The 21264-nt window shown below is 45.9% G+C and overlaps 2 protein-coding genes across 6 annotated transcripts in view; both read left to right on the top strand.

Moving 5' to 3' along the window:
- Positions 1 to 635: 635 nt before the first annotated feature.
- On the top strand, positions 636 to 20753 carry ZBED1 (zinc finger BED-type containing 1). 5 transcript variants are annotated; one of them, XM_066599879.1, is made up of 2 exons: positions 636 to 752; positions 18400 to 20753. In XM_066599879.1, the coding sequence occupies exon 2, from the start codon at positions 18453 to 18455 to the stop codon at positions 20532 to 20534; it is 2082 nt and encodes a 693-aa protein (XP_066455976.1). In that variant the 5' UTR covers positions 636 to 752; positions 18400 to 18452; the 3' UTR covers positions 20535 to 20753. The 5 variants fall into 5 exon arrangements, with proteins under 5 accessions (XP_066455976.1, XP_066455978.1, XP_066455977.1 ...); XM_066599881.1 differs by having other exon boundaries at positions 650 to 752; positions 18403 to 20753; XM_066599880.1 differs by lacking the exon at positions 636 to 752 and adding an exon at positions 870 to 981.
- The window catches only part of DHRSX (dehydrogenase/reductase X-linked), a 298040-nt gene continuing 277413 nt past the window's right edge, over positions 638 to 21264 (top strand). The window contains exon 1 of the mRNA XM_066599884.1: positions 638 to 752. Coding sequence (XP_066455981.1) covers positions 653 to 752 — 100 coding nt within the window. The 5' untranslated portion in view covers positions 638 to 652. The remainder of the gene's footprint in view (positions 753 to 21264) is intronic.

The following is a 21264-nucleotide window of genomic DNA, read 5'->3' as shown; positions in this document are numbered from 1 at the left end:
TAAAAAAAATAAAATAAAAAAATAATTGTACTACGCATGTCCGACAGTGAGCCGTGCGAACCATCCGCTGTACAGGGAAGAAGAAAATACAGGCTGCACACAGGATCAGATTCCACTGCGGGCTCCGCATGCTGAATCCGACCCGCCCGTCTGCATGCGGCGTTAGGTTACACGAACACGAGCGAGAATATTGCACCAGTTTATAATAGAATCTTTAAGGCCATCGCACGCCGCGGTACGTGAAATCAACGGGAAGCACTGGCCATATTGTAGCACGCGTGAAATACACGCCTGAGGGGCGCAATTACACAGAAGTGATACCAGGCGGTCTTAGAATGAAAATATCACGCCGAGACCCCGCTGGACGGCGCAATATCACGCCGAGACCCCGCTGGACGGCGCAATATCACGCCGAGACCCCGCTGGACGGCGCAATATCACGCCGAGACCCCGCTGGACGGCGCAATATCACGCCGAGACCCCGCTGGACGGCGCAATATCACGCTGAGACCCCCGCTGGCCCATCTGAATGAAGCCTTAAAGTCTGCCATTAGAGGAGCAGTCAGTCCCTGCAGCTCCTGAGGAGGTTGTAGGGCGGCCGCCCACGTGTGACCCGCTCCCTCTGCCGTGGGTGTGACCACACCGGGCAGCCATGCGGCTCCTGCAGATCATCATGCCGGTGCTCAGAAACTACTATATCGCAATGACCGTCCTCCTGCAGCAGCTGTTCCGCCGCTCCTCCCCGCTACCAGGTCAGACACAGGCGACAAGCCGTATGTTCTTACTTATGTCACCTATCGTGCATGTCGTGACGTCATCGCTGCGCGACTCCACCTATGCTCGGAAAAGTCGAGATATGAGGTCGTTATATCGCGATATTTCGAGGACCCTGCTCTAGCGAGCTGCGTCCAATCCTCTGCGACATACAGTCCTTCTCACAGCGCAGGGATCGCGTGACGCGGGCTGCGCACATCGGGACAGGTTGGTATAAGGCTTTACTACGGACATGCGACAGAACGACCGACAGGAGGGAGCGGGACGACCTTGAGCCTTCCCCGGGAGGAGACGGTGTCACCTCAGAGAAAGACGCGGGAAACCCCGCTGCGCCCCGGCGCGCCCCCGGCGCATCACCTCACAGCAGCGCTGGATGAGGGCCGTACAGGGCCCCACACTGTCTAATGTCGTGACACGTCCCGCCCTGCAATCTTCTGTCGTACAGTGCTGACATATGACATAATTGTGTGGCAGCCGCACAACTGCGGGCGCAGGGCTTCTCAGTTGGGGCTCTTTCGCACGGGGAGCTGCGGGCGTGCAAATCACGCGGCTATTAGAACCAATGGTCTCCTATGGGAAAAGGCTTCTCTCATCCGAACGTTCCCTTAGGAAACCATGGGTTCTAGTAGCCGCGTGGCAGCGCCCCGTGTGCCGTAAGCTGCTTTTACACGGAACCGTTATCATTCACATTCCTGCGATCCAGCGAGAATCGGAACAATTATCGGCGAATCAGTTTCTGCGCGCAGGAGGACAGGACGGCCCTCGCTGTCGGACATCGGTCGGCCATCAGACCGTCCCGTGTAAAAGCAGTCAGAGCAGTTGGAACGCTGATAATTTCCTGGAGTACAGCCGGGGTCGGATTCCGCAGAAGACTTGTGATACGCTGCGGAAAGTAATTGCGAATGGTCGCGGAAGATGGTGGATGCGATCAGTTTTCCACGCGTATCGTCCGTGCGAAAGAAAGATCCCTCCAGCCGGCTTTCTGACTTTTCTATCTGTTCTCTCCAGCTGTGGGCCATGTAAATTGCGTACGGGCTGCGGAGCGCTCACGTCCATAGACATCTGTTAGGGCCGTCCGCGCTAAAATAGAGCATGCCGCAACTTTCCTTCCACTCGTGGAATACACAATTCATCCCCCTCAATGCTCACCTACTATCGCAGATCACCCGCATGGACGGCGATCGGGGAATCCGCAATTCAAGCCCGCCCATGTGATACCGGCCCTAGGCTGCTCTCACATCTGCACTGGAACCTCCGAATTGTCCATCAAAATGCCGACAGTAAAAGTCCTGCTTGCCGGACCGCTGAACGAAAGCTGCATGGTCCTTGTTCTAGTCAGTGAGGTCCATTTGGCGCTGTTCGGTACAATCCGTTCACGGAGCAGGAATATGGCACCCCGGCACACACGGGATCGCAGCCTGAGCCTGTTCACATCTGCATTGCCACGTGCTGCACTATTTGTCTGCCGGACTGCGTGCTGGAAGCCCAACGGATCTCGTTATAGTTAGGCTGCCTGCAGACGGCCGGGTCGGATCCCCCTGCGAGAATTCTCCCTCCGGGACCCGACCCGAGCCCCTGGAGGGACCAGCGCGGCACTCGCCTCTCCTGCGGCTCCGGCTATGATCTGCCAGCCGGCGCATGCGCAGATCGGAGCCGGCGGGCGGGGAGTGACATTTCTGAAGAAATGGAGCATGCCGCGATTTATTTTCTGCGCGTGATTTCGCACGGACAAGTCGCGGTGGTCTGCTTAGGATTTAGTTTTTTAACACAATCCTATGACAGCTTCCACGGGCGGAAATTCTGCGGGAAATCCCGCTGCGGAATTCCCGCCTGTGTGCAGGGGGCCGTAGGCGCAGTGCGTTTACATTGTGACGGATCCATCCTCAGCTGATGAATGCAGATGTGAACGAGGCCTAAAGGTGCTTTACACCGAACAGTATCGTTCCAAAAATCAGCTGAATTGTTCGAATTTGGACAGTAACCATTTAGTGTAAACAGCCAATAATTGATCGATGATTTGGTCACTTATCGTTCATTTCATTGAAGCGTGGGAATCATCGTTGGCGCATTCACTAATCCTTTGTTTTAAATGCGGATCGGTTGGTGGGCTCCTGCACACTGGGGAGAGCTGTACCGGCTGTGACTCACGGCCCGATATCGCCCTCGCAATCCTGAAATCCCATAGGAGTCAATGGCAGCGGCCATGGTCCGGCCAGGAAGATGGCTTCCTGACCGGCGTAAAAGCACACAACCGGGCGTTATTACGCCGTGGGAATGCGCCTATGTGATTCATTGGAATCCAGTGCTTCAGATGGTAGCGTATATACGCCCATGTGAAGAAGCCCATATCACGCCGGCAAGTGTGATATTGGTAGAAGAAACAGATTGGAATCGCACTCTTAACCCTTTCCAATCCAATTTGTATCCTGGTTTTCCTGGAGGGCTTATTCTTTTTCTGCCATTATACAACGGCCTTATATGTTGGCTAAAGCCAGTACTGCATGAGGTGACACATTGGATAGGCTCCGACAGAAAAGAAGCTGGCAATATACAGTAAGAGAACCCCGACGGACGTCTTCCAATATCGGAGCTGTACAGCCTTAAATCATAATGTCTTCAGAGGTCAGACAGTGGATTGGAAAGGGTTAAACTTGTGATTTTTTAAATTTATTTATTTTTTCCCCCCTGCTGTGCGATACTTCACCGCACGTGCTATGTTCACGCTCGTAAATATTTGCATGTTTAAATAGTAAAAATCAACGCACTGCGCCGTTCTAATGTGATATTCTTTAAAGGGGTTGTCCGGCCAGAAACATTGCATGTCATTACTTCTGTTTGCCCATTTCCATGCACTTTGTAATATACATTGTGTTGCTCCTCCGTCGTCCCTGGTTACCACAAGAATCTTCTCTTCTTCTTGTCGGGCCGCAGCAGCTCTTGTCGGCGCGGGAACGAGCCTCTTCTCATCCGCGCATGCGCAGTTCTTCTCTCTGCAGCCCGGACCTATATACGATCTCCTTGTGTGCAGGGGGGGAGGATGGAAGAGCGAGGAGCAGGAACTGAGCTCCCGCCCCCTCTCTGCCTCTTCTCCACCCCTCTGCACTATTTTCAATGAGGAGAGTCGGGGCGGGGCTAAGTCGTCCCGCCTCTCCTCATTGAAAATAGTGCAGAGGGGCGGAGAGGAGGCAGAGAGGGGGCGGGAGCTCAGTTCCTGCTCCTCGCTCTTCCATCCTCCCCCCTCCCCCCCCCCCCCCCCCCCCTGCACACAAGGAGATCGCATATCAGTCCGGCCTGCAGAGAGAAGAACTGCGCATGCGCCGATGAGAAGAGTCTCGTTCCCGCGCCGACAAGAGCTGCTGTGGCCCGACAAGAAGAAGAGAAGATTCTTGTGGTAACCAGGGACGACGGAGGAGAAACACGGGGGGGGGGGGGGGGGGGGGGCGCACCCCGGGGGGGGGCGCACCCCTTCAGCTAAGTCCAAAACTTCTGTTTGCTTGATTTTCCATGCACAATGTATATTACAAAGTGCATGGAAATGGGCAAACAGAAGTAATGACATGCAATGTTTCTGGCCGGACAACCCCTTTAAGTAGTCATAGGTATGAGTGAGCCATATTGCCTATACAACAGGACATTCTATCTCGCTCTCTCAGTCTAGAGAAAGATTGTCCATGTGTGTAAACATATAGAAAAAAATGGGTAATTTTCTCGTGCGAGTTCCGTCCATATCACAACCGCCTGCGTACATACCACCTGCATAAGCGGTGTTTATATCATTCCAGCTATTGTCGCTAGGTTCATGCTCCCTGAACCACGGACGGTATGAAGTGCAGACGGGTCCACAACACACAGGGGTTTATGCTGAAGCAAAGCATCCAGAGTCGTGGGGGCGGCGCCCCGCTCCCTGCTTGGATTGGCTAGATTGATACATTTCGTCTTATACACAAAGCGGGATAGAACTTTCCTTCTGTGATCCGGCCAGGCGGAGGCGGACGGTGAGCTGCTGCCTCCATCTCTCTTCTCCATGTATAGATATATACCTATCTATAATGTGGGCGCCCGTCCGGATTTCATGTTTCCTTCATAGTGGGTTCTCCAGGACATGAACATTTCTTTACTGGCTTAAAGTCGTATAGCATTAAAGAAAGCATACCTAACTAACCTGCCCCTGTGTCTTGCTGTCCAGCCCTGGAGCCCTGGTCCCAGCCGCTCTGGACCGGAAATAGTCGGCGTCCGGTCATGGGCTGTATATTGTGCATGTAAGTGTTCAGCCAGTCACAGGCTTCAATGGCCATAAAAAAAAAATCACCACTGAAGCCTGATTGGCCGAGCAGTCGCGTGCACAATAAAATAGGTTGGCGCTATACAAATAAAGATTGGCATTATTTATTAGCTGGAGTAGGCGAGTATACATTATTTTTCCTTATTTTATATGTGTAGTGGCCAGCGCTCGTAATTGCAGGCGCAGCCCTCATTGAAGTCAATGGAATCCCAGCCTACAATTTCAAGCACTGGCCACTACACAGGGGTCAGAGCAGCAGCTTCCGCTCTGATCCTGCAGTATCCTGGTGGGCGCTGCCTGGGAAACCCCTTTAAGGTAAATGTATTTATTTTACCTGTTACCCATTATTGTGAATGGATACTAAATACAATATATACACGTAATGCAGCGGAAAAGCCCGTTTTCAGGGCGCACTGTAGGTTACGCAGCACCCTACCAGTGTGTTGCCGATCTTCCTTATAAAAGTATACTGTAGCAACAGTAGCGTTAGTGGCATTCTTGGGACTTTCTACAAAATGTCCAGGCTTAAAATGGGATCATAGGATTAGATCTTTTTTGCTCTTGTGCTTTTGGCGAGTGAATTTCTGATCTGGCAGGTTTCAGGCTCGGCCACTACTTTCCTGTTATACAGCACCGCTACTCAAGGTTGTCCTTTTGCAGTTCCGTCAGTAGGATCAAAGTTGTCAGCCCTACAAGTTTAGTGTGATGGTTACTAAATTTGCTATCTGCTGCTACACGGATGAGAAAAACTTAATTTATGTCTTTGTCTTGGATAATCTTGGTTTTCATTATATAAATTACACAACTTTTTTTTCGTAAATCACATTTATATGGAGAGGCTCCTAAAATGAGTTCATTCTGGATGTTGCTAGGGGTCGTGGATGCCAGACTTTCACTAGTGTCACACTTGAAAAGGAGGGACAAAGTGGTTGTAAAGCAATTTTAAGTAATGGGAAAACCCCTTCAATGTAGTTAAAGGGGTTGTACCAAGATTACAAGGCTACGCCCCTATGCAGAGGATAGGGGATAACATGCTGATTGGTGGGGGTTCCACCACTGAGACCCTTGCTGATCTTGATGGGCGGAAGGAGATATGAGGGCCCCTGTTCTTCAGATCTAACTTGTGTACACTCTGATAAATAGAAACCTGTTTAGGTGACAGATGGCACTATAAATATGTGTTCTTAGTAGAGAGCGTGGAATAAGCAGCTGCTAGACACCTCAGAAAGGGTTGGGCATGTTGAAGTCCAGCATGCCCAACACTACTTTTCCAAGACATCTGCCATCTGGTGAGATTGAGGACATCCCCATAGACTTTAAGGGGCTTGTGTCGTTACTAGTGAAACATAAACACCTGGGCATGAGTTTAAAATAAAATGGAAAAAAAAGCATATCCACCTGTCTTTGGCTCACCAGGGCACAGCTGAGTGGCTCCCACTGCTCGTCCTGTGGTGCGGACAGCCACTGAAAGTCAGGTAACCACTGCAGATGATCGGTGGCCTCAGTGTCACTGTCCAAAACTCCTGGCATCATCGTGCTCAGGATGTGAGCGCTGATGCCAGGAGTTTGGATGGTGATGCAGCGACCTCTGATTGATGGTCATCTGAGTTTCAGGGGCCATCCAGGGAACAAAGCGGTGGGAGTTACTCTGCTGTGGCCCTGGTGGAGTAGTGGGGGTGGGGTAGAAGACAGGTAAGTATGCGTTCTTTTTTCATTTTAACTCATGCTCCTACTTGTAACGACACAACCCCTTTAAGCCCTTAGTGAGAGTCATCTGATGTTTATGGCCACCAGTTTGAGTTATTTTATTAGGTCATATCTTGCTAATGTAGAGGAATGTTTCCAAGGGGGACAAGCAGAAAAGTATGCAGCACAAATAATTTAACACAGGAACAGCGGCAATGGAGACATTAACTCCCCTAGCAGTCACATTAAAATGGGAAAACGCTCCTGAAAATGTCACTTTTTTATTGTAGGTTTTGAATCTGTCTCATATAAATATATTTGGCCCATAACTCGGGTGTCTTAAGTCCTTTTATAACCGGTTACAGAAGCAATTCAGTGCGCAAATAGGTGAAAGAAGCGAGTAGTAATCAACAGCAACAGTGCTAGTCCAAAACCTAGCAGAATATAATAAAGCCATATTCAATATGCGTAAGCATTAAGGATGAGCGAGTATACTCGCTAAGGCACTACTCGCTCAAGTAATGTGCCTTAGCCGAGTATCTCCCTGCTCGTCCCTGAAGATTCGGGGGCCGCCGCGGCTGACAGGTGAGTCGTGGCGGGGAGCAGGGGAGAGCGGGCGGGAGAGAGGGAGAGAGAGATGTCACCTCTGTTCCTCCCCGCAGCTCCCCGCTCCGCGGCGGCCCCCGAATCTTTATGGACAAGCAGGGAGATACTCAGCTAAGGCACATTACTCGGACGAGTAGTGCCTTAGCGAGTATACTCGCTCATCCTTAGTAAGCATCCATAGTAACGGTGCCACAGGAGCATAAAAAGGTGCCTGAGCTGGTAAAATAATAATAGAAGCAATTGGGGCTAATGCCCACGGCCGGATTTCCGCCACCTGAAACATGGCGGAAATCCACGGCCTTTTACCGCAGCTATTGAACCTAATAGCTCAATGTACACGCTGCGGAATTTGACAGCGTGAAATTACCCACAGCATGTCCTATTCGCTGCGGGAATACGCGCGGACGGCTTCAATTGTAGTCAATGGAAGCCGCCCATCAGGCTATACTTCCCCTGTAGCACAGCAGAAGTATAGCGTGAATACGCGACCCGTCGGCTGCGTCATATGATGCTGCCGGCGCGTCATGCGGGAGCTACGCAGCGGATGCGGAGGTGAGTATGAGGTCTTTAAGGGGCACCGTGACAGACTCCGCTGCTGTATTCCGCTTGCGGAGCCCGTCACGGCCGGGGGCATAAGCCCTTATAGAAAAACTACAGAGGATAGACGGCATTCAAAGCAGTAGTATCAACATATGTTATCTTAGCAGTGATGAAATGAAAGCCATGTGAAACGCGCTGTTCATAAGCACAAGGATGACCGGTGCCACGTAAAACTCTCCCATTATAAGGATAAATAGGAAGGCAGCCTGAACGGCTTAATAGAAGTCAGCAGGAACAATATTGTGAGAGGCGCTCCAGAAGATTAGCCTTAAGAACCAGTAAATTGCTTTCCCTTTTGTGCTCCAGCGGTCATAACTTTATGTTTTTGGCAATATACACCTTTTATTTTGCGTGATTAGTTCTAGTTTTCAGGGGAAGCTATTTTGGGTGTGGTACATATAATGTATTGGATGACTTCTATTAATGTTTTTTTTTTTTTTTTTTTGCATGGGAGCAATAGAAAAAATCAATTTCACCATTGTTTTTTGGGTTTATATTTATGGCTTTTACCATGTGGTAGAAGCAGTATATTAGCTTTATTCTATAGGTCATTGTGATTATATAATTACAACCACACCAAATTTATCTGTGTTTTATTAAAATGTATTACTACTCTGCACAATATTAAAGGGGTTGTCCCGCAAAATGAAGTAAAGGTAAGCACTTCTGTATGGCCATATTAATGCACTTTGTAATATATCGTGCATGAAATATTGGCCATACAGAAGTTATATACTTACCCCTCTGTGTTGGCGTCCCCGTCTCCATGGCGCCGACCGACTCCTTCTCCTGGCTGGATTAGACGCGCTTGCGCAGTCTGCCTCTTCTGCCCCGTTGAAGGGGCCGCTCCAGCGTGCTCGCGCCGTACAGGTCGTCTGCACATGCTACACACTTGCATGTCTTGATCTCGTCCAAGAAGTGGCCGAGAATAAGACACAGCAATTAGAGTTGAGCAAACGTACTCTTCCAAGCTTGTTGCTCGTTCGAGTATTAGCATAGAGAGAGAACAAAAAAAAAAAGCTCGGCAACCGGCGGGTCCCATACAAAAATGCTCGAGTCTCCTATTGAAGTCATTGGGGTTCGTTACTTGAATAAAGCTCTCAAATTTTACGAAAAGCTCTACTCGAATAACGTGTACCCGAGCATTTTGGTGCTCGCTCATCTCTAACAGTGATTTTTCAAACTGGGACTATTGGTTGGATTGAAAAATTGCTTGCGTGAATGAACCTATTCAAAGGAATAGGTCCTTTTTCTGTGTGAGTTTTCTCCATCTTGAATTCGGACCGAATACGGATTAATTGCTCGTGTGAATACAGCCTAACACTTTTTTTTTACTTAAAAAATGGTGCCACAAGACCAAAGCAGAGCCGTATGAGGACTTGATTTGTGGGACAAATTGTACTTTTTAATCATACCATTTTGAGGTTCACAGTCTTGGTCACCAGTTTTGAGACTGACATAAATGTTCACTCTCACAAAGTTTACTGCTTTAGATTTTATAGTGGCAATTAGCATCCATTCTAGATTGTTATGGACCTTACCTTTAAATCAACCATTTATCAGATCGACAAGAAGAGAGGTTCAGTTGCTGTGAAGAAGGCTTCAGGGTACTGAAGACAGTCCAGCAAGTGCCTGGACCATCTCCTAAGGGTGCATTCACACAGGCGAGAAAATCGTGCGAGCTTTATGCATTGCAAAACGCACAAAATTTGCATGAAAATACAACCCATCATTTGCAATGGGTGTATTTATATGGCAATTTTTAGAAAAAATTGAAGCATGTTGTTCTATTTCTGTACGAATCTCCTGCGAGAAAAGAACATGCAGATGTGCGGTCTCCCACAAATTGCACAGAACATGAATGCTCTGACCTTGCGCTGTGCGATGCGAGTTGTTGTGCTTGAGAATGTTGGGCATGGCACACTGTTGCCTATGTGAATGCATCCTAAAGAGAATTTGGGCATGGGATCAGCTCAACACCAATGCCGAGCTTGCCCAAGAATGGCGGCAGGCAGGTGTTAGTGCATTTGCATTCCTAGTGAGGTGAAGGCTTTTGGAGGCTTGCCTGATGTCAACAAAAGCAGCAAAGAAGGCACTTCTCTCCAAGAAAAACATCAAGGACAGACTTAGATTCTGCAGAAAGTACTGCAGAGGACTAAGGTAAAGTTATTTTCTCTGATGAAGCTCCCTTAAAGGGGTTGTCCCACGGCGAAATGCAATTTTTTTTTTCAACCTACCCCCGCATTCTGCCCCGTTAAAATCAATACCGTTTGTAATTAAAAAAATAAATCGCTTACCTCCTTCCCAGTTCGCGCAGCATCTTCTTTTCTTCTTTTAAAGATGGCCGCCTGTCCTTTCCCAATGATGCACCACGGTTTTCTCCCATGGTGCACCGCGGGTCTTCTCCCATGGTGCACCATGGGCTCTGTGCGTTCCATTGCCGATTCCAGCCTCCTGATTGGCTGGAATCGGCACACGTGACGGGGCGGAGCTACGAGATGATGCCTAGAAGGGGGCGGAGCCAGAACGCCGCTCTTGCCCGGACCGACCAGAAGGGAGAAGACCCTTCTGCGCAAGCACGTCTAATCGGGTGATTAGACGCTGAAATTAGACGGAGCCATGGAGACGGGGACGCCAGCAACGGAGTGGGTAAGTGAATAACTTCTGTATGGCTCATATTTAATGCACGATGTATATTACAAAGTGCATTAATATGGCCATACAGAAGTGTATAACCCCACTTGCTTTCGCGGGACAACCCCTTTAAGACTGTTTGGGACATCTGGAAGAATGATTGTCCAATGAAAAGCTGAACATTACCATTACAGCACATCTAGTTGTAAGAATGTCTCAGGTGGAGTACCATAAGGCTCTGTCCTTGGCCCAGTGGTGTTCAACATTTTATAAATGATATAAATGAGGGAATTGAAGGGAAACTGATTAAATTTGTCGACAACACAATGCTAGGAGGGATAGCTAACACTAGAAAAGAGCGGGTTCAAAAAGATCTAGACAACTAATGGAATAGTATTTTACAGGGAGAAATACAAAGTCCTACATTTGAGCAAGCAGAATAAAAAATAACATGCAGAATGGGAGGAATTGGTCTAAGCAGCACATGTGAAAAAGACTTGGGTATACTAATAGATCACAGACTGAATGAACGTGAGTCAACAGTGTGATGCAGCCGCAAATAAGGCAAACACAATACTGGGATGTATTAAGAGAAGCATAGAGTCTAGATCACGTGAGGTAAGTATCCCCCTCTACTCTTCCTTAGTCAGACATTATTTGGAATACTGTGTCCAGTTCTGGGCATCCCACTTTAAAAAAGACAGACAAACTAGAGCAAGTTCAGAGAAGAGTTACCAAGATGGTGAGCGGTCTGCAAATCATGTCCTATGAGGAATGGTTAAAGGATTTGGGAATGTTTAGCTTGCAGAAGAGAAGGCTGAGAGGAGACTTAATAGCTGTCTACAAATATCTGCAGGGCTGCCACAGTGCAGAGGGATCAGCCCTATTCTCATTTGTACAAGGAAAGACTAGAAGCAATGGGATGAAACTGAAAGGGAGGAGACAGATTAGATATTAGAAAAACTTTCTGACGGTGAGGGTGATCAATAAGTGGCAAAGGTTGCCACGGGAGGTGGTGATTTCGCCTTTACTGGAAGTCTTTAGAGTCTGGACAGACTTCTCTCTGGTATGATGTAGTGAATCCTGCATCCATCAGGGAGTTTGGCCCAATGAGCCTGAAGGTCCCTTTTAACTCTACGATTCTATGTGTCCTGCCAACAGTGAAGCATCCTGCGACTATTCATGTGTGCGGTTGCTTTTTGTCCAAGGGAGTGCATCCCTCAGAATTATGCCTAAGAACACTGCCATGAATAAAGAATGGTATCTAAACATCCTCCAAAGCAACTTCTCCCAACCATCCAGGAGCAATTTGGTGAGGAACAATACTTTTTCCAGCATAATGGAGCGCCACGTCACAAGGTAAAAGTGATATCTAAGTGGCTCGGTGACCAAAAATTGAAATTTTAGGTCCATAGCCAGGAAACTCCCCAAATCTCAATCCCATTGACAACATGTGGTCAATCCTCAAAATCAGATGGACAAACAAAAACACCAAAATTGGGAAGAAGTCCTAACTGCTTAGGAAAGAATGGTTTGCCATCAGTCAGGATTTGGCGCAGAAGCTGATATGTATCTCGCCAGTGTGAATTTCAGGAGTCTTTGGAAGAAAACAAAAAGTCACCACTGTAAATATTGAGTCCTTGCCTTAACATGATGTATTTGTGAAAAGTTTAAAAATCTCTGAAATGCTTATAATTGAACTTTAGTATACCACAGAAACCTATGACTAAGGGCTCCTGTCGACGGACGATATTGCATTTCGTTACTCACGATGATAATCCGGCGACGAGTAACGGGGTGTACGCTTTCCATAGACTTAACTATGGAAAGCGCAGCCCCCTGTCCACAAGCAGAGAATCATAGCGATTTTCCGTTCGTGGAAATCAAAGCGCGGTATGCTGCGATTCTCTGCGGTGAGCCCATCAGATAGGCTCACCGCAGAGAACTGACAGTTCTCTCTCCTGCTCCCCGGGAGCGGAATATCGCTAGCGATATTCCGCCTCGCCCGTGGACAGGGGCCCTAAGGATTTAAAAACCCAGAAGCAGGAAACTGAAAATCAAAACTTGTATCAGTCTCAAAACCTTTATTCACGACTGCATATGACTTTCTGATTACAGTTTAAAGGGGTTGTCCCGCGGCAGCAAGTGGGTCTATACACTTCTGTATGGCCATATTAACGCACTTTGTAATGTACATTGTGCATTAATTATGAGCCATACAGAAGTTATAAGAAATTTTTCACTTACCTGTTCCGTTGCTAGCGTCCTCGTTTCCATGGAGCCGTCTAATTTTCAGCGTCTAATCGCCAGATTAGACGCGCTTGCGCAGTCCGGGTCTTCTTCTTTTCTCAATGGGGCCGCTCGTGCCGGAGAGCGACTCTGTGTAGCTCCGCCCCGTCACGTGCCGATTCCAGCCAATCAGGAGGCTGGAATCGGCAATGGACCGCACAGAAGCCCTGCGGTCCACCGAGAGAGAAGATCCCGGCGGCCATCTTCAGCAGGTAAGTAAGAAGTCACCGGAGCGCGGGGATTCAGGTAAGCGCTGTCCGGTGTTCTTGTTTAACCCCTGCATCGGGGTTGTCTCGCGCCGAACGGGGGGGGGGGGGGGCTGTTGGAAAAAAAAAAAAACCCGTTTCGGCGCGGGACAACCCCTTTTAACTTTTACCTTATTCATTTTAATTCCCTGCTCATTCCAATTAGTGACTGATAGCTACCTTTTTGTATGCTATGCCCATTGATACTGGAAGACTGTCAATTATTGAGTAAGACCGCACACTGGACTTCCAAGGATAGAATGAGCAGAGGTTTAGACAAAAAAAAATGTCTAAAAAAACTACAAATAAAAAAAGTTATACTAAATCTTTTCCCATAGACTTGTATGTCATTCTTTTTAGGCCACCTGCACATGGGCATTTTCTTGCTGCGGAACCCCAAGCGACCATCCGCCTCTGGGTTTCGCAGGAAATACCTTCCGTAGCATACTAGGGAAAAGTGATTCTTCCTGCACACGAGCGGAAACCAATTATGGTTTCTGTCTGCGGAGGAAAAATCACAGCATGCTGCGTCTTCCTGCGATGTCCGCACAGATGGCTTCCATTGGAGTCAATGGAAGCCATCTGACCTGCTACCCGTCCACAATTGACATTGCGGAAGCGCCACAGGAAAAGCAGAAGTTCAAAAAAAAAAATCTGTACTCCGCATGTCCAACGGCAGCTCTCCGCGACCATTCGCAGTACAGAAAAGAAGAATGACAGGTATGCAGGGTTGCCGGCCGCAATCGGAGCCGGAACCCGCATGAAGAATCTGGCTCTGACGTGTGCAGGCGGCGTTAGCCCTGCTCATTCTTTGCTTAGGAGTTCAGTGGGTGGTTTTACTCAGTGATTGACAGACGTCCCCATATCTGGGTGCATACGAAGATAGCTGCAGTTCATTAATTAGGATCCCCTTCTGGTATAAGCCCAGAATGCTTGGTAGTCTAGTGGGCAGTCTTGCTACTGTAGTCTCAGAATTCAGCCCCTTGAGTAGAATCCCTCATAACAGCATTTTCAAATCAGCTGTTGTCTCAAGAACATCAGATGCAACTAATAAAGGGCTTCATTAGTTGCATCAGAAGTGTTTGAGATGAAATACATTAAATATCTGGACTGGCTAGGGATTAGTAACTCTCAAGTTACTGCAAAAGACTTGCAGCAAGATTTGGTGGCAGCAGGCACCGAGGTGTCCATTTGTACAGTAAGGCGCATACTGAAGGGGCTTCATGCCCAAACTCCCAAGACGTACGCCTCTACAAACACAGCAACAGTATGCTCAAAAGCATATAAAGAAGCCACAGTCGTTTAAAATTCTCTTCTATTAAAAAATAGAGTAAAAATAAGATCACTAACGTTTAACTTTTTAAAAAATAATTAGTAATAAAAGTTTAAACCCGCCCCTTTTGCCATATTTATAATTAAAAGAAAAAAATACATATTTGGTATCGCTTTATCAAAGTCATACAATATTTACCCCGCACGATAAATGTCATCAGAAAAAAAAATAGTGCCAGAAATGTGCTTTTTTGGTCACCCCGTCTCCAATACAAAATGCAGTAAAAAGCGATCAAAAAGTCGTATATATTCCAAAATGGTGCCAACGCAAACAGGATGTTCTGCAAAAAATATGCTGAACGACAGATTTCAGTGTGAACTAATACTAAGGGTGCAAGCCATAGATAAGTGTGCCACTCTGTGGCAAAGCAGTGGATTGCCCTGTATCACCACAGTGCGTCACACTGGCATAACATCCTGGGCTTCCTCAGCATCTATAGTACACTGCATGCAAAAATGCACTGATAAATGCTGGTGTTAATTTGCATTTTGGCCAAAACACGTAAGCTGATGGGCCATGGTATGACCACCACACGTCTGTCAGAACCTACACTTTCTTATCTGGTACATATAGTGTATTGTTATAACTTTTATATTAAATTTATTGGGCAGAGATGGAAAACTTCCAAGATATTCTGCCATGGTTTTTTGGGGTTTGTTTTCAGTAAAAATAACACGAACAGTTTTTGTTTTTTTTTAAATCTGGATCACGATAATTACTGCAATACCAAGTTTGTAAATATATACAATATATTTTTATCATTATTATTTTTTTGTTACTACTTTAGCACAGAAAATGAATTTGCATTGTCACATTCTAAGGGCTTATTTACACGAGCGTATATTGGCGGGGTTTTCACTGCCGGCCAACATATGCTACCATCTGATGCACTGCTTGGTGTATATGCCGTCGGGCGGGGAGAGACAGCTTAGCTCTGCTAAACTGTCTCCCCGTTCCCTCGCCGGTTCTCTGCAAGGGGAGGAGCTAGTGTGCTGCCACTGTTTGCAATGGGACGGGGGGGGGGGGGAGCTTGGCAAACAGCGTCAAGGGACAGAGAGGAGAAGTCACGCTGCTAAACTCCCTCCCTTCTCCCGCGCTGTCATTGGGTCCCATAGGCGTTTATGGCAGCAGCCTAGTCTGGCAAGGAAGATAGTTCCAGGACTATCTTTCCTGCCTGGCCAGGCGCTTTTAGGCCGCCTGCAGACGGACGGGTCGGATCCCGCTGCAAGTATTCTCGCAGCGGAACCAGACTCGAGCCCCTGCAGGGACCAGGGTGGCTCTCACCTCTCCCGCGGCTCCGGATCAATGATGTGCCGGCTGCCGGCCAGCCGGTGCATGCACAGACCGGAGCTGTCGTTCGGGGAATGACATTTTTTGAGCCCCGCACAGAAATAGAGCATGCCGCGATTTGTTTTCCGTGCGTGATTTCGCATGGACAAATTGCGGCCGTCTGCCTAGGATTGCATTTTCTAATGCAATCCTATGGCGGCGGTCACGGGCGAAAATCCCACCGCAGACTTCCCGCCCGTGTGCAGGGGGCCTTACGCTGCTGGAATACACCTGTGTGATCTGATGCATTGGAATCTAATGCATCAGATGGTAGTGTATATCGGCCAGTCGTGAAAACACCGGCCGATATACGCTCGTGTGAATAAGCCCTAAGACCAATAGCATTTTTATTTTGCCAGCAACGGAGCTATATGATGGCTTGTTTTTTGCGGAAGAATTGCAGTTTGTATTGGTACCTTTTTGGGGTACATGTGACTTTTGGATTGCTTTTTATTGTGTTTTTTTTCTGGAGGCAAACAAAATAAAAGTAGCAATTCTGGCATTACTTTTTAAAATAATATTTATGGTGTTCACCGAGTGAGAGAAAAAACATAATACTTTAATTGTTTGGGTCGTTATGAACGTGGTAATGGCTATTATGGTTTGGGTATGTTATCCTTTTAAGAAGGGTTTATGTGGGGGGAAATTGTGTATTATTTTTTAACTAAACCTTTATTGCTCTTCTTTTTTACACTATTTTTTTGTCCCCCAAGAGGACTTGAAGATGTGATCTATTGATTGTGGCACGTAAGGATTTGAGGTTTCTCTGTTCCTGGTTGTTACAGCAGGAGCCTGGCTGTCAGTAGTCAGCCAAGCCACAGCCTTAAAAAGATGTGTAGATTCAAACTCCATTAGTCACCACGGTAAAAAGGCATTAGGAGGTTAATATGTCATTTAGGTCATTTCCTACAGAGTTGAACAGAACTTGCCCATGTTTTCTTTTTATATTGGAAGGAATAGTTCAGTAAACTGAGATTTTGGGCTTTCATATCAGCAGCTAGATATGCTCAGGAATGTGTTGCACATCCGTTGGTGGTTCGGGAACCTCCGTGTTGAAGTCCTAGTAGACTAAAATGACCAAAAATGATTCAGCTTTTGATGGTTTTTAAAATGGTATCTGAAATTGTGGCTGCTGTAAACCTTCTCAAGATTCGTGTTGCAGCTATGTACTTAAAGCTGGTGACTGACACATCCTGTGAGACCAGGGCAGCCCGTCTGCCAAGCACATTTGGGAAAGGCTTTTCTCATCTCCCAGGATGGATGCAATGAGGTTTCGTCTCCTGCACAGAGCCATAATAAATCTGTGTTACTCTGAAGTGACCCTGACTGGTTTAGCTTTCTTCTTTTCTGTATTAGATTGTGGCTGGCAGTAATCACAAGGGCTCTAAAGGGCTAAGGAGTCACAGTAGACCTTTGATCTTGTTTACCATCTTGTTCCCTTCAGGTTCCTTCTGTAGGGAGGGCTAAAGCAGCCCTTCGAAGCAAGGAGCCTGCATACTGTATGACAGTTCTTGGTTGAAGGGCTCACTCACACGGACATAAATATGCATGTCATATAGAGTGCTGAATCTCTACTGATTTTACTTGGGGTATTCAGACGGGTTTTTAACAGGTGTGAAAATAATGCAGCATGTTCTATTTTGGTTCATATCACAGAGCGAAATAGGCCATTAAAGTCAATGGTGCTTCGTAGATATGCAATGAATACATATGATACGTGCGTATTCACGCGTGAAATTAATGGAACTGCTTATTTATTTAAATTATACGCTGGTAATACGGGCACAAAAAAAAGACCCAGGCAGGGCCAGATACACGGGGAATATGTAGTGTTTTGGTGCATGAAAACACTCCAGATTCACGACCAAAAACTGCGAACACCCCTGTGAATTAGCATTTACTTGCATGAACATGGCTGGGCATATAGCAAGAAGTTAATTACGTCCTGCTTTAAATTATCTAAAGGCCCTTTTACAAGCAGTGATTATCGTTTGAATGGCCGAACGAATTAACTATTTTTGGTGCATAAAATACTGTACATTTACACGTACAGATAATCGCTTGAAATCCTCTCTATTTCATTTATTAATTAAAGTAAACTCTGTATATGTTGTTATATATAGCTCATGCCCAGCGTGTGTTTATGTGAGGAATCGCTAGCCAGCAGGATTTTAATTAGTGTGAAGAAGAACCATTGTCTTCTGTGGACATGAGTGAACAAGTAGTCATTGTTTTTGGCAAGGCAAACAATTCCCCACACCCCTCAAATCTTTCCGTCTTTCTAGCTAATGCAATTCAAACGGAACGAATAGCGAACTACCTAGGGACTATTTTTATACTGGCTGAAACTCGTTGATAAACAACAAGTGAGCGAATAGTACATGGCGGCCGCGCATTTACACGGAACTATCGCTCACTTTCGCTTGTTTGAACAAATTTTGAGCGCCAATTGGTGCGTGTAAATTAGTCCAGTTTTCAGTGCATTAACTAGCATTATCAATGGTACTTTTAGGTGGCCATGAATGAAATCATGTGCACATATATCTTATTTTCAGTAAATTGTTGAGTATTCCTGTAATTAGTTTTGCATCCTTATCTTATCTCTGTCTTCCTGCCTTTAGCAGATACTCATTAATGAGTGAAGTCTTATCTGAAGACTGGCACTTGCAACACAATGGAGGTTAAAAGCAGTGAAGGTGTACAGTCTGACCTTAAGCTTGTTGCCCATCCTAGAGCAAAGAGTAAAGTATGGAAGTATTTTGGATTTGACACAAATGCTGAGGGATGCATCATGCAGTGGAAGAAGATCTATTGTCGTATTTGTATGGCTCAGATTGCATATTCTGGGAATACTTCCAATCTTTCTTACCACCTTGAGAAGAATCACCCAGATGAGTTTTGTGAATTCGTCAAAAGCAACACAGAGCAAATGAGAGAGGCATTTGCCACCGCTTTCTCAAAGTTGAAACCAGAAACGTCCCAACAAGTTGTTCAGGAAACCTTAATAATGAAGAACAGCCATACTTTTGACAAGAAACAACTGGAATTATCGAATGCAGTAGTTAATCTAATATGTGATGGCATGTTTCCCGCTTCCATATTGGATGAACCTACTTTTAAATCTCTTCTAAAAGCTCTGGATTCTAGGTATGAAATTCCTAGCAGGAAATACATTTGCAGCAGGGTGTTGCCGGAGAAATACCACACTGTTAGAGATGTTATACTAAAAGAGTTGGTGGACGCTTTGTGGTGTGGCATTTCCACTGATCTGTGGAAAAGTGAATGCCAGAACCGCTCATACGTAACCCTTTTTGTCCACTTTTTGTCTACTGGTGTTTCGAATTCTTTTACCGTAGGCTCCCGATGTTTGAAAACGCTTGAAGTACCAGAGGAGAACAAAGCTGAATCAATTACTAGAGTATTATATGAAACCTTTATTGAGTGGGGGATTAACACAAAGGTTTTTGGAGCTACCACCGACTATAGTAAAGACATTATAAAGGCGTGCTCTCTACTGGATATTCCTATAGACATGCCTTGTGTGGGTCAGACATTTAATAAGGGGATACAGCAAGCTTTTCAACTCCCAAAACTCTCTGGACTTCTTTCAAGGTGTAGAAAGTTGGTAGAGTATTTTCAGCAATCAACAGTTGCCATGTACATGCTTTGTGAGAAACAAAAACAGCAAAATGCAGTTTCTTGTATGCTCATCAGTGACCGTGTTTCGTGGTGGGGCAGCACACTTGCAATGTTACAGCGTCTTAAGGAACAGCAGTTCACCATAGCAGGAGTTTTGGTTGAGGATAGTAATAACCATCATCTCATGCTAGAAGCTAGTGAGTGGAATACAATTGAAGGCCTTGTTGACCTTCTGCAACCTTTTAAACAAGTTGCCGAAATGTTATCAATGTCAAAACATCCAACGATAAGTATGGTCAAGCCTCTTCTGCACATGCTACTTAACACCTCATTAAACATCAAAGACACAGACCTTAAAGAAATTAGCATGGCCAAGGAAGTCATTGCCAAAGCTTTGTCAACGACGTATCAGCAAACGCCAGAAATAGATATGTTCTTGAATGTTGCAACGTTTTTGGATCCCAGATACAAAAGACTTCCGTTCCTATCTGCATTTGAACGGTCCCAGGTTGAAAATCGTGTTATTGAGGAAGCAAAGGCTCTCCTAGACAGAAGCAAGGAAATCTCGAGAGTTGAGGACAAAGTATTTGCAATTCCTGAAGACCCTCCTATTAAAAAAATGGCCATGTCATCCACTCCTCCTCCTTCAAGCAGCATCAACAATATGCTAGCTGAAATATTTTGCCAGTCTGGACCTTCAGAAGACCAAGAGGAATGGCACGCACAAGTTGTGGAGGAGTTGAGTAATTTTAAATCCCAAAAGGTTCTCGGACTGAATGATGATCCACTCAAATGGTGGTCCGATCGTTTGGCATTATTTCCTCTTCTACCAAAGGTTCTCCAAAAATACTGGTGCATTGCTCCAACAAGACTCTTCCCTGAACGTCTCTTTAGTACATCAATGAATGTTGTGAATGCAAAGAGAAACAGATTGGCTCCGGCTCATGTGGATGAACAAGTGTTTTTGTATGAAAACGCACGGAATTCTTCAGATCCAGAACCGGAAGACGATGATGAAGGAGACTGGGGCTTGCAGCAAGAACAGTTTTTTAATTTCAGTGAATCTGGCACTTTAGGCAATAACTTTTTCTCAATTCGAGATAGTGGGTTCATTTAATATTTATCCTGTATTTTTAATTTAATGGAACATGTATATATTTTGTAAGCTGTGGTGTTTTATTTTGAGCTAGGAAGAACATTTAGCTTTTGTCTAGTGAGAACGAGTAGAAACGGCTGTATTTTTGTTACTTTTGCTTGATTAATTCATTTTAAATGCTAAATTGGGCCTTGACCTCACAAATGTACAATAATATAAAGTTTGTCCTCTTCTTTTTAACTGATTGGTCGTTTGTCTTTATAGCATACTAAAGGTTTTAAATATTTTTGTTTCCTTTAATAATAGAATGATGTATTCCATTTCATTATTTTTATGTATTTTTTTAATTTAACTTAGATTATTTATTTTTTATTTAGTTTGTGTTTTTTTTTCTTTTTTTTGTTCGTAGGTTTGGTTTTATTGCTGAAAAGTCTGTTAATGGGGTTAGCCAGGAATGGCATAAAATGGGCACTGTCTGTGCAGCCTTGGGTGCCAGGGGCAGAGCATACCCCCATACAGCGTGCTGTTGGGACCCGCCTGCTGCCCCTTCTCCACACGGTCTGCACATATATTCTTCCATCCTAGGATGGGTTTCCACAGACTGCACCAACAGCAGACCTTTTATACCATTCCTGGACAACCCCTTTAACTTTCTACCAGTTTTTAGATGGGCGTTTATTGTTCTCTGCTTCAGTGAAGGCCATCTTCGCCATAAACATGCGGCTACACATAGACTTTGTTTAGCATGACT

The sequence above is a fragment of the Eleutherodactylus coqui genome, chromosome 4, assembly GCF_035609145.1.
Source record: "Eleutherodactylus coqui strain aEleCoq1 chromosome 4, aEleCoq1.hap1, whole genome shotgun sequence".
Taxonomy (NCBI): Eukaryota; Metazoa; Chordata; class Amphibia; order Anura; family Eleutherodactylidae; genus Eleutherodactylus; species Eleutherodactylus coqui.
This window is presented reverse-complemented; position numbering and strand designations above follow the sequence as displayed.

Coding starts and splice junctions, on each gene's coding strand:
- ZBED1 (XM_066599879.1), top strand. CDS start 18,453: ATGGAGGTTAAAAGCAGTGAAGGTGTACAGTCTGACCTTAAGCTTGTT.